Source organism: Taudactylus pleione, unplaced genomic scaffold, assembly GCF_031769625.1.
Source record: "Taudactylus pleione unplaced genomic scaffold, aTauple2 ptg000179l, whole genome shotgun sequence".
Lineage (NCBI taxonomy): Eukaryota > Metazoa > Chordata > Amphibia > Anura > Myobatrachidae > Taudactylus > Taudactylus pleione.
In genome coordinates this window covers 37,410,195-37,423,972 of record NW_028284581.1, presented here as the reverse complement: position 1 = coordinate 37,423,972, position 13,778 = coordinate 37,410,195, and the positions used below count along the sequence as shown (strand labels likewise).

The 13,778-nt window shown below is 41.7% G+C and overlaps 1 protein-coding gene across 1 annotated transcript in view; it reads left to right on the top strand.

Moving 5' to 3' along the window:
* Nucleotides 1-241: 241 nt before the first annotated feature.
* Nucleotides 242-13,778, top strand: part of LOC148520006 (centrosomal protein of 192 kDa-like) — a gene marked incomplete at its 5' end in the record, with an annotated part of 37,425 nt that continues 23,888 nt past the window's right edge. The window contains 4 exons of the mRNA XM_088475943.1: nt 242-421; nt 5,530-5,790; nt 6,354-6,460; nt 6,757-6,866. Of these exons, the coding sequence (XP_088332069.1) occupies nt 242-421; nt 5,530-5,790; nt 6,354-6,460; nt 6,757-6,866 (658 nt within the window). The remainder of the gene's footprint in view (nt 422-5,529; nt 5,791-6,353; nt 6,461-6,756; nt 6,867-13,778) is intronic.

Below are 13,778 nucleotides of genomic sequence, written 5' to 3'. Positions count from 1 at the left end.
TCATAGGGGCTTCTTTGAAAACTCCTCTGGTCCCAGTGACCCCAGTGGATGTTCGAGAGAAAGGGATTTTTATATTTCTATTAAATACTTTTTTAAGTCAGTTGGGGACACTGCATGCACACCCAGTTTTAGTTCTAGTTTTATCCTTTATTATCTTAAATTGTCCGTTAGGGGACTATGGTATCTTTTTATCAATCTTTTATGAAAAAATATTACTACTACATTTTATTATTTCATACAGTTGCAAAGTACTTTTGGCCCTGAAGAACGTTTGACCAGCAATCGTGAGCTTACTATTCGTCCAACAGAAGATTCTGTTATTCATTTGATGTTTTCTCCTACACGCATAGGCTGCATGTTGGCCAAGCTGGAAATAAAGCAGTCAGGAATTAAATCTTCACAGCCTGGAACTAAATTCACTGTAAGTTTCAGAGGATATTAAGCACAGTTAAACATCAGTTTATTTTAAAATGTTTGTTTACAATCTAAATACAGAAGAGAAGAACCCCAGGCACTAATAAATATTATAAAGTGTGTTTGTGTATATATACTGTATTGTTATATATGTCTAAGTGTGCATATATATAATATAGTGTGATATTAAAAAAAGATATATATATATGTGTGTGTGTGTGTGTGTGATACAAATGCAAAAGTATGATCTAATAATCCATTGATTACTCTGTGTGTAAATAATCAGACTCACAGCAACCTGTTCCAAACTGGTATCTGTGCAAAAATCCCAAAGGAATAAAACCAAAAAGCAAAATAAAATCTGATTTAACTGCGTTTTGAAAAAAAAAAAAAATTAAAAATGCCACATCTGATAATAAAGATATTAGGAAGGGGGTTTTTTGTTTGAGTTTTACATATGATATAGATACATTCTATTCTTTTAAGTTTGCACACATGTTTATGATACACATGTGTGTTTTGCTTACTGTTTATTTGTATATAACTTTCATATTCTACATTATTAAATGTTTTTCTCATTTATTTTAAAAATATATATTTTATTGATCGAGACACGACATAGGTAACAAACATTCAGTGGCGTATAAAGGTAAACTAGATAATTATACAGAGAAGTAGATATCAGGAAGCATCAGATACATATCCACAACTCTTTGGCAATTAACAGGAGTGAAAATGTACTAGAAACTGCAATCGATACCCAAATTCAAATGAGAAATTTTAACATCACAAATATATTGAAGCCTTAATACAAAACATTTAAGAAATATGTGAAGATGATTATCAGAAAGGTGCGGTACCTTCTTATATAGCTAGATGTTAACTGGAATCTACATTAAGTGCTAGCTTCATGTCAGGGGACAGTGTATGAACATAGGGGAGCCAAATTGAGAAGATTTTCTCAGCCATTTTTTCTATCTCAATAGCCGTAGAGGACCAATCCATATCAAATAAATAAAGTTACCTAAGTAACAGTAAAGTTATTGCTGATGTGGTAGGTTCTATCCACTGAGAGAGGATAGTCTAATGGCTGCAACTACGATTTTAGTCAATAACTATTTTTGTGATCTTGTTAAAATTTGAGTCAGAGAGGGAGTACATTTATTCCAAAATGCCTATTCAGGCGTCATTACAAAATCTATGCCAAGGGAATTTCGAATGCGAGTCTACCTGATCCCAAAATCGTCTGACATTCAGACACGTTTAGAGACTGTGATAACTGTCTGCTTCTAGAGAGCCACATTTATAACAATTAGAGTTATCAGATTGTCCAATCAGAAACTTCAGTTTTGGGGTGTAATAGGCTCTGTGGAGGATTTTATAATTCATTTCTGGATAAGAGGCAGAAATTAAAACTTTATTCATCTGTTTAGTGGCTTGTACTATGTAAGGTAAATCTATACCTGGGGAAAAAAAAAAATATATATATATATATATATATATATATATATATATATGACACACCATCCAGTCTGCATTGTGTATCTGTGTCACTCAGCAACCACAAAGTCCTCTGCAAATAACTCGAAACTTGCAGATATGGAAATAGTGGAATTGATGAATTGGTAAACTTTTGCTGTAGCTGACCAAGCGTATATGGTTGTAGAGACTATCAGCTAATATAGGTATTTCAACCCATGAAGGGACCAGGTACCTCATGCAGAGCCGCTCGCTCTGAATGATGGCAGCCGCTTTTCTTTTGAAAGGCTGTCTCCTGGCTCCTCGCTAAGCTGTGTGTTACCACCCACATCTTTAGCGAGTGACTCGGCGATGGTCGAGACCATCGGGGCTTGTGATGAGACCCTTGGGGTTGGGTCTCGTCTACCGCAAGCCCCAGGCAGCTTCCTGCTCTAACAGCGCAGGAAGCTCCCTACTGACATCACTGGTGATGTCAGTAGGGCTGCCTACAAATGGCAGGCGTTCCTTCAGGAACGCCTCCGTTTGTTTGGCCACCCCCCCTACCACGCCTACAAAATGGGGTAAGCTGTCGATCAACATCGACAGCTGCCCCTTTTGTAGCGAGCCCCGAGCAAGAGAATTTCTCTCTCGCTCAGGGGCTTGCGCACGCACCGTGTGCGCAGTGCCCCACCATCGACCCGCTTGTGAGCGGGTCTGAATGAGGTCCCAGGTCCGCACATGAGCGGATTTTCGACCTCCAGGAAAGATGGGATGGGATTATCAATCAAAGGAAGAAAGAGGGAGTGGGTTTTAGATAATTTCAAAGTGAATCTAAACTGACGGCAAGCACTTCAAGTTGTAGCCAGGAGAAAATTATTTTTAATTTCCATTGGAAGAAAAGTGGAGTGCATGTGAAATAATGCAGCTAAGTGTTCACCAGGGTAAACGCCTGTTCAATCCTGTAATTAGTGTAATTAGTGGCCTCCCCAATCCAATCCATGGCAAACCGATAGTTGGCTGCTAATGTTTAGCTTTTGATGCAGGGCAAGTTACTGTAGCAATGTAAAAAAAGAGATTCTTTGGTGTTAGCCCAAGTAAACCTTTGCATCTCTATATTTTATATGCAAAGGTGTTTCTTCTTAAGTAATAGAGGTAACATTTGAATCGTATATAAAAAAATGAAACTGGGAAAACTGACCATTTTAATGACGCATCTCACAATATAAGATAACAGAAGAGTGCTCCATACTTTAAAATCTGTCACTGTTTGTGCGAGGAGACCACTAGAATTCATGTAATTGAGAGGAGAGAGCAGGTAGCTTAATATCTCGATATAGTAATGCGGAAGTCACCCCTTTAAAGGGAAAATTAGCACCCCTACATTCTTCCGGGAAAGAAGCTAGAACGTCAGTCAGCCATATTAGTTTGGAAACCAGCAATTGATGCAAAAACATGGGTATGGCCTGTTTGGGATTATGAAAATATAATAGGATGTCTGCAAAGGCCAAAACCCTAAGCTCTTTGGGCCTGATTCAGACCCACTCGCGAGCGGCTGTCCGCTCGCAAGTGGGTCGATGTTATGGACTGAGCATGCGCACGACGGAGGGAGCTCCGTCGTGCGCATGCGCCGGACGCGACGAGCGAAGGAAAGTCCTTCGCTCGTTGTGTCCGATCAAAGGGGGCGTGCTGTCAATGTTGATTGACAGCACGCCCCCTTTGGTGGGCGTGCCTCCCTGACGGGGGCGTTCCCACGGGAACGCCTCTCGTCAGAAGCCGGCCCACTGACATCACTAGTGATGTCAGTGGGAGTGATTTTGGCTCTGATAGAGCCAAAATCACTCCGGAGCTTGCGGTTGAAAACCTCAACCGCAGGCTCCGGCTCGCAATTTCGATGGTCGCGATGGTCTCGACCATCGCGGCCATCACAAAGCACGCTCGTATAGCCTGTGGGTGGTGACCCACAGCTATACGAGCGTCCAGGAGGACGCTCCATGAAAATGGAGCCCGGCCCTCATTCAGAGCGTGCGCTCTGCTCAGAGCGTACGGCTCTGAATGAGGGCCTTTGTCTGCTATTGTTGTTCCCTGCCTACCTGGCATGTGTGTGAATTGACTTTATAGGGGATCTATTGCCAGGTCAAACGGTAAAGGGGAAAAAGGGCAGCATTGCCTATTTCCCCTATGCAGAGTGAAATGTCTGGTGTTTAAGGCATTAATAGTTAAAGTTGTCGGAGTTATAAAGTGTTTTGGAAACATATATAAAGTCCGGACCAAAGCATTGAAAAAGAATTTGCCGCAGATGTGACCAATAAACCATGTGAAACTCTTTGTCAGCGTCCTAGCTGACTACCATATTGGGGTTTCTCGCGCTTGATGTGTGTGGGTCAGGCCTGCAATAAGAGTTTGAATATTATGAGTGTCTCCCTTTTTAATCCAGTCTGGGCTGGATGTATTATTTTAGAAAGAATAGGTGGCAAACGCTGGGCTTTCAGTTTATCAAATATTTTTAGGTTTTGATTAAGCAGTGAGATAGGTCGGTAGGAGGTGACTAAAGCCGGGTCGCGTTTAGGTTTAGGGAGAACTATAATTTGTGCCTCATTAAAATTTATGTGGGGCAAAATGTCCAGTCAATGCCGAATTATATAAATCTTTATTTTCTCATTTTTAAATATAGTGTGTCCTAATATCTTTAATATCTGTCATATCAGATATGGACCCCCCTTTATCAATTATCACTTTTGCAATGAGATCAGGGCATGCCAGTAACGCCCATGATCGCATTGCAAAATGCGACCGGACGGATGTATCATCCGGTACTGTACATGCAGGGACACGGGCTCTGAAAGGAGCCAGTCGCTGCGATATCTCCGGAGAGCAGCCGGCCAATGCAGGGTGTGCTGCACATGCACAGCTGCCATAGCCGGGGAGGGTTCCGGCAGATCCCTCCACAGGCTAATTGTGTGCAGTGTAGCCCATAGGCTACAGCGACTAACGTCATATTCAGATGGCATTAGCTAAGGGGGCCAATATCTGGAGTGTATTGCATTCCAGATATTGGTCAATTTGATCGCATCGCATCCCCCATAGAAACCTGTGGAAGAGGCGGCTGCCTGCGGTAATGGAGAGATCACAGCAGGTATCTGAGATACTGCTGCGGTCCCTCCTTAATACATACGGGGGGATAATTAAGATTTGTGGTAAACCCCTGAAAATGGGTGTTTTCGGAGATTATACCTCAAATACATATTGATAAATGGGACCCCTTAGTGTTTTGATTTGTAAAAGCACAATTTCTCATAGGATATTAAGTTTACAAGCTAGGCACATAAAAAAGCTGCTTTTAACCTTTTTAAAGACAAGGAATATGTGTAGCTTATAATAACTTTTTAAACTCAAACAGTAAAATATCATAACATCCTAGTAGTTTAAATAAGTTCAGCCCTCAGCGCTTATACTGAAAGATTGGCACTACTTAATATTAAAGTAAACATTTTTGAATAATAAAAGTAGCAATACAGAATATTTGTTTTCATTCATGTGCCATGACCATTTGTTTTACTTTACTATGTTTAGTTTGATCTGCTGGTTAGGTAGTCTTAGCTTTTATACCTAAACTTTCAACCATGTTTTTGCTAACCAACGTTTTGTTTTTCAATTTAGATACCGCTTTCTGGCTATGGTGGAACAAGTAACATAATACTTGAAGGTGTGAAAAAGCTATCGGATAGCTACATGGTGACACTAAATGGGGTATCGCCTGGTAGAGTGAACAAAATTAGCTTCTCTGTTAGGAATACAGGTTCCAGAGCAGCTTATGTTAAGGCAGTGTGTTTTGCAAACTTTCAAAAAAGTGTCATCATGGATCCAAATTCATGTTGTGTAACGCCTGAGAAGTTTGTACTGAAAGAAGGATCACAAGAGGTAGGTTTTGAACAGTTCTTTGAGAAGTTTAGCATTTGGACAATAACCAGTTCTGTTATTCACATTGAAAAATTCTCAGAGGATTTTATTTCCATTTTATAGTGTTCTGTAACCATAAGTTTGAAAGTAAGTTATCGGAAGACAGCCCCTCATGTTGTGTACATAGTTGCCAACATTTAATTGTTGAGAATATTTGTCTAGGTGGGTCACACACAGTGTAGTCTCAGCAGACTTTGGTGCACTAAACCTCTCTTTATTAAACTTGATAAAAACAATTTTATGCAGCCTATAAACCACTTCAACAAATCTTAACTCTTGAAGCACAGAGAAGAAGAATTTAGGAAGTTAAATTGAGTAATAACATTTGTATTATACAGTTGGTCATTAAAAAATTTAGTATTTACAAGGGTTATAAAACCCTGGAAATGTCCATGACCATAACAAAACAAAAACAAACCCACACAGCCATGAACTGACCCAGGAGATGACACTGATTCAGTAATTTTAAAATTACCTCGATTTCTTCTTTCTTTTTTTTTCTTTTTTTATTTTTTTTAATACAGCTGGTTACAATATTCTGCAATGCAACAAAAGTAGAAGATATTCCTAGCACATTATGTACAGTGTGTTTTTGCTGTGGAGATGAGGTATCCAGGCAGCAGTTTCGCAGGTGAGGTATAAAGTTAAAAGCACTCATAGTTTAAAAAAAATATATTTTAAGCTTGTGGTGAGAACTATAAAGAATTTGTGTTTGAACAAGATGTAAAGCTGTAGCAATCATAGAAACTGAAAATGGAGTAGGAGGCTTTTGGAGTCTTGATACAAATACCATGGTAGCCTACAGAAATTCTTCTACTTACTTTGTCTTTACCTGGGGTAATATCTTTGTTAGCATTAGACATTTGTGAATCTCTTGTAATAATTCTCTAGTTATTTAAAACATACAGTATGTTCCCATTATAACAGGGCATTACTTTACAAGCCTGAATTGGCCCAAAAAACCATTGCCGAAAACACAAATTTAAAAAATACAAGATTTGATGAAGAATTTCCTGGTGAACAGCTGGTGTCTGAAGGTAAGACAAGTGATAAACTTATATTCATGTAGGGTAATAACTATCCTGCTCTATCCATTCTTCCATTACCTCTCAACTACTGCAACTTCCTCATATCTGGAATCCCCTAACCCATCTATTACTGCTTTATTCAGTTCTAAATGCTGCAAAAAGGCTGACCCTCTAGTCTGCATGATGCACATGAAGGGTAGAAAGTAATTGCAGACATGTGCACCCAAATGGATGGAGATTGAAAGAGCGGGCTGTCCCGATTTGTTGACTGATCACACTTTCCATGAAATACACGTTTCCTGGTGGCACCTGTGCAGCGATCATGTAATCGAACAAAACATCTCTATCTCGTGGGCGTGGAGGCCTAATTCCCTCCTCGTTTGGCGTGTGCGGATGGAAATGGGATGCTTTTTTAAATTGACCTTTTGCAACCAGCATGGTGTTAGCTGTAAGTGTCCATACTAATCTTGAGGAGAAAATAGTGAGCGAGTGGGCCATCCACATGAATATAGACAGATAATAAGGATAGAAGCAGTGATCATCACGTTAGCCTTTGGTAGTAAGCAAACTACCACAACCATACAGAAACAAGGCCACAGATGTTTGAGTATGAAGTCCATTATCTACAACTTTCTTCTAACTACAGCATGTTCTGTGCCAGACAGGAGGGATATATCTCAATTAGATGAGCTCTCGCAGGACACAGATCTTCAACCAAGGGCACAAAAGCCCCCCAGATGTGCACAGAGTTCCAGAGATATGCGACAACCTCTCCAGGACTTCTGAGCAGTCAGCTTGTCACAGGCTGATCAGTACACAGGTGTCACCAGATACACACATCAACAGTAATATCACAAGTCTATGGCTCTGCAGTCTTGTAGTTGCACATAGGCGAGGCTGTTTATAACTCAGTGTAGTATGTAATGCTAGGTGCACACTGCATTATATGTCGTTCGTACAGCACACAAATTATATAAAATCTCTACCATCGGCTGGTGTGTACACCAACTATATCTGTGAAGGATGATGATCAAAAATATATCTCTGGGGAGGAAGTGCAGCACAGCAGATCTATATTGCAGATATGTTGTTCACCTTTTCCGATGTGTACTCACCACCAACTGACCAACCCATATGCTGGCCACAGGAAGCTGTTAAAATGACTTCAACACTGCTTCCTCTGGCCAGACATATCAGTCAGCTGATTGGGAAGTGTATACACACACATACATACCATATCTGTTGGTTTGCCGAACAGCTGATCCATCGGCCAAGCATGTACCCCACATTAGCTTACACATATCACTATGTAGCAGTGCTTGGTAGCTACAGTCAGGTGCATAAATATTGGGACATTGACAGAATTTTCATATTTTGGCCTCTATTCACCACCACAATGGCTTTGAAATTAAACAAACAAGATGTGCTTCAACTGCAGACTTTCAGATTTAATTTGAGGGTAATTACATCCAAATCAGGTGAACGGTGTAGGAATTATAACGGTTTCTATATGTGCCTCCCACTTTTTAAGGGGCCAAAAGTAATGGGACTATCAACTCAAAAGCTATTTCATGGACAGGTGTGGGCTATTCCCTCGTTATTTCATTATCAATTAAGCAGGTAAAAGGTCTGGAGTTGATTCTAGGTGTGACATTTGCATTTGGAATCAGTTGCTGTCGACTCTCAATATGAGATCCAAAGAGCTGTCACTATCAGTGAAGCAAGCCATCATTAGACTGAAAAATCAAAACAAACCCATCAGAGAGATAGCAAAAACATTAGGTGTGGCCAAATCAACTGTTTGGAACATTCTTAAAAAGAAAGAATGCATCGGAGAGCTCGGCAACACCAAAAGACTCGGAAGACCACGGAAAACAACTGTGGTGGATGACAGAATAATTATTTCCCTGGAGGAGAAAAACCCCTTAACAACAGTTGGCCAAATCAAGTACACTCTCCAGGAGGTAGATGTATATGTGTCAAAGTCAACAATCAAGAGAAGACTTCACAAGAGTGAATATAGAGGGTTCACCACAAGATGTAAACAATTGGTGAGCCTCAAAAACAGGAAGACCAGATTAGAGTTTGCCAAACAACATCTAAAAAAGCCATTACAGGTCTGGAACAACATCCTATGGACAGATAAGACAAAGATCAACTTGTACTAGAGTGATGGGAAGAGAAGAGTATGGAGAAGGAAAGGAACTGCTCATGATCCAAAACATACCACCTCATCAGTGAAGCATGGTGGAGGTAGTGTCATGGCGTGGGCATGTATGGCTGCCAATGGAACTGGTTCCCTTGTATTTATTGATGATGTGACTGCTGACAAAAGCAGCAGAATGAATTCTGAAGTGTTTCGGGCAATATTATATGCTCATATTCAGTCAAATGCTTCAGAACTCATTGGACGCCGCTTCACAGTGCAGATGGACAATGACCCGAAGCATACTGCAAAAGCAACCAAAGTGTTTTTTAAGGCTAAAAAGTGGAATGTTATGCAATGGCCAAGTCAATCCCCTGACCTGAAGCCGATTGAGCATGCATTTCATTTGATGAAGACAAAACTGAAGGGAAAATGCCCCAAGAACAAGCAGGAACTGAAGACATTTGCAGTAGAGGCCTGGCAGAGCATCACCAGGGATGAAACCCAGCGTCTGGTGATGTCTATGCGTTCCAGACTTCAGGCTGTAATTGCCTGCAAAGGATTTGCCACAAAGTATTAAAAAGTGAAAGTTAGATTTAGGATTGTTTAGTTTGTCCCATTACTTTTGGCCCCTTAAAAAGTGGGAGGCACATATAGAAACCGTTGTAATTCCTACACCGTTCACCTGATTTGGATGTAATTACCCTCAAATTAAATCTGAAAGTCTGCAGTTGAAGCACATCTTGTTTGTTTAATTTCAAAGCCATTGTGGTGGTGAATAGAGGCCAAAATATGAAAATTCTGTCAATGTCCCAATATTTATGCACCTGACTGTATATAAGAGATATTATTTTTGAGTAAAACTAACCAGCCACATAAACCTATAGTACTAGAAGTGATGGCACAGATAGATGAGTAATCAGCAAGAAACAACAAAAAGCATTACATTTTGTAATGCACAATTGCCCGCATTCTCACGCCAATCGGAACAGTCCCAACATAACCTGCACCTATTACCCTGATATTTTCCATTATATATCTGCACTGGTCTCTGATTTATGGGATAAGTGCACAGGATGCCGGCGCTTGGGACCCCGTGCACTGGGATATATAAATAAACAATATATAAATATTTATTATTTATATATTATTTGAGACATTAACTGATTGTGTCAGAGACATTTGTATTGATATATTACACCATTCAAAAGGGTGAGCACTGGGAACATTTCCTTTTTTTAAATATTGATAACCGAACAGGGTGGGTGGATCCCTCTTATTTTTTTCCCTAGCAGCTACCCTAGATCAAGGTTAAGCGCAGCCTTGCATACCCCTATATTTTATAACTATCACTGTGTTTCTCCTCATCTCTCTGATGCATGTGTGTGGGGTTTTTCTTTATACTTCACATTCATTTGTGAAGGTTGTCACATTACATTGCATTGTTACCTTTATAATTTATATGTAAAAAGGTAAAGGGAATCAGGAGGGGGAGGCTACTGTGTTGGTTTCATGTAAAGCCTGTCTAGCGGCCTTGTCCGCTCAGGATTTTATAAAGGATGGTTTGTGTGCTGTCTGTTATAAAGAATCACCTCACCAGTCCAGTATACCAGTTCCTGTACAAGAGCCATCTTGGGTGTCGTCCTTGTCTCCTTGTATGGGGTATCCACAGTGTGCTATATTTGCACCTCCTATGCATCCTTCCTGGATAAATGCTTATGTCCACTCAAGTTAGAGTATAGCTCAGTCAGCTGTTGCAAGCAGACCGGTAGTTACTAAGGCGCCTAAGTGAAAGTTATCTTTTTATCGGCCTGTTCAGCATATGGTTTCAGACACATCAGGGGACTCAGATGATGTGCAGTGTTCTTCTCCAGGGTCTAGCTCGGGAGAGGAGGCTCATCCATCCACAGTGGATGTTCCTTCTTTGGTGAGGGCGGTTAAAGCAATCCTAGATATTCAGGATGATGAACAGGTCCCTAGTAAGAAGGCTACAGTGTTTAAATACCGGAAGGTGGCTAAAACGGAGCTTTATGGAAGAGGCATGGGGTAACCCGGATAAACTGTTATATCCTTTCCCAGCTTCTGAATGTACTAAGTGGGAGGTACTATACCCTACTCTCTATGCTCACGTGACACACTTAGTCAGAAATGCTACATTGCTTATTCCATTAGCATCTTAAGGATTCTACAGATAGGAAAATTTAAACGTGTCTTAAGGCAATATTTTCATAATGGGGAGCTGTTATTCATCCAGCTATGGCTGGAGCCTGGGTAGCCAAAGCTGTTGCAGAATGGACGAGGTCATTGGAAGACTCTACCAGCTGCTACCAGAGAACAGATGGTGTATATCTCCCACATACGGGAAGCGGTTTCCTGTTTGGCAGGAGCTGCAGTAGATGCTGGAATTTTAGCTTCGAAAGCATCATCAGGGTTCTTCGGTTAAGATCCTGGGAAGCTGATACAGGATCAAAGGCGGCTCTGGAAGCCTTTGCTTTCTATGGAAATATACTTTTTGGACCAGAGTTAGATAAGATGATGGCTATTCTGGCGGCTTCAAAGTCTGCAGGTCTGCCATCTACAGGTACAATAAAATCTAGGCAGTTTTCTTTTCGGTCCCTTCATCCTCAGGGACGAGAAAAGTAACCATTTTCCTCCAGGCCGTCTAGTTTTCGCAGGACATCCAGGCGACAAACTAAGACGTCTGGACCGGCCAGACATCCAGCTTCTAAACCGGACGACAAACACTCGGCCTGATGGGGCAGGCTTCCTCTCTGGGGATCCCAGAGTGGGAGGGCGACTTCAGTTTGTGGATTACTGGCATCAAACAGATGCCTGGGTCCGAGAAGTTTTTTTGCACAGATCCTGCTTCAGGAGGCCATTCACTTCCTGCTGCAGGCAAGGGTAATAATCCCGGTTCCTGTGTTGCAACAAGGAAGAGGTTATTATTCCAATCTATTTTTGGTTGAGAAACCAAATGGGTTCATCGCACTATTCTAAATCTAAAAACCCTCAACAGGTTTATTAATTTACCGAAGTTCCGTATGGAAACTCTACAGTCAATTATTTTGGCATTGGAGCCTGGGGATTTGCTTTCCCTGGACATTCAGGATGCGTATCTGCATGTACCTATTACGCCATCCCACCAACAATTTCTACGGTTTGCTGTCCTACAACAACATTACCAAATTCAGGCACTGCCCTTTGGCCTATCAACAGCCCCCCGGGTATTTACCAAGATAATGGCAGTCATGACGGGCTATCTCATGAGTTAGGGAATCCGAATACTACCATATCTGGACGATCTTCTGATATTTGCACAAACTCCAGTTATTTTACAACACCATCTTCATCTGACCATAGCCTGCCTACAAAAGCATGGCTGGATCATCAATTGGAAGAAATCCTCTTTCTCCAACACAGCAGATGATACATCTGGGAGCACTTCTGGATTCTCATATACAAAGGGTGTTTCTACCAGAGGACAAGATTGCGGCCCTATTATTGCGATTACGCAAACTGCTACACAAACGAAGGGTATCCATTCTATCAGCTATACAGGTCCTGGGATCAATGGTATCCACATTCGACATGGTGGGGTATGCTCTGTTTCATTCCAGGCCTCTGCAAAGATTGATTCCTCTCCAGGTGGAACAGACAGTATCAGCTAATAAGGTCCCAGAGGGTCCTTCTCACTCCAGAGGTTCGTCTCTCCCTCCTATGGTGGCTGAAAAAGGATCATCTGGACAAAGGGCGCCCATTCCGAATTCCAAATTCACCACAGACAGCAGTCTTTGTGGACGGGGGGCAGTGACAGGTCATCACACCTTTCAGGGAAGATGGACAAATCGGAAAAGTCATCTGCCAATAAATATTCTGGAACTGCAGCGGTATACAAAGCACTTATCATGGCACAGGGCTTGCTCCAAGGCAAGCCGATCCAGATCCAGTCCGACAATGTGACTACAGTAACCTACCTCAATCATCAGGGAGGCACGCAAAGTCATGCAGCCATGAAAGAAGTGACAAAGGTCCTGATTTGGGCAGAACGTAATCTTCGGCCATCTCTGCAATATTCATTACTAAAGTCCTCAATTGGGAAGCAGACTTCCTAAGTCATCAGGACATACACGCCGAAGAGTGGTCTCTCCACCCGGGAGTGTTTCAGCTCTTGGTGAAGAAATGGGGTCTACCGGATATAGACCTCATAGCGTCACAACCACAAGGTCCCCAGGTACAGGTCCAGAGACCATCAGCAGCATTTGTGGATGCACTGGCAGTAAGATGGGACTTCAAACTGGGGTATCGTTCCTCCAATTTCCCTCCTCCCAAGAGTCCACAGGAGATTCAAGTAGGAAGGCGGAACAGTAATACTAGTGGCTCCAGCTTGGCGTCACTGGTTAACTGACATACAGAATCTATCCATAGACAGTCCATATCCTCTTCCTTTATGGCAGGATCTGTTAATGCAGGGTCCCTGCCTGCATACATATCTACCTCGTCTGGCTTTGAAGGCATGGCTCTTGAATCTGCCATCTTAAGAGCCCAAGGGTTTCTCCAGCTCTGTGATTCAACCGATACTTAGAGCACAGAAGCCGGGATCTATTACAGGGTTTGGCGTTCTTTTGGTCAGTGGTGTCCCCACAGGAAGTATGAACTGAAAGTGTTTTAGGGTTTCCTGGGTACTGGCTTTTCTCCAGGCTGGTTTAGATCTTGGTCTCTGCCTGGCCACTTTGAGAGTGCAGGTTTCTGCATTGTCAGTCTGGTTCAGGGAAAGA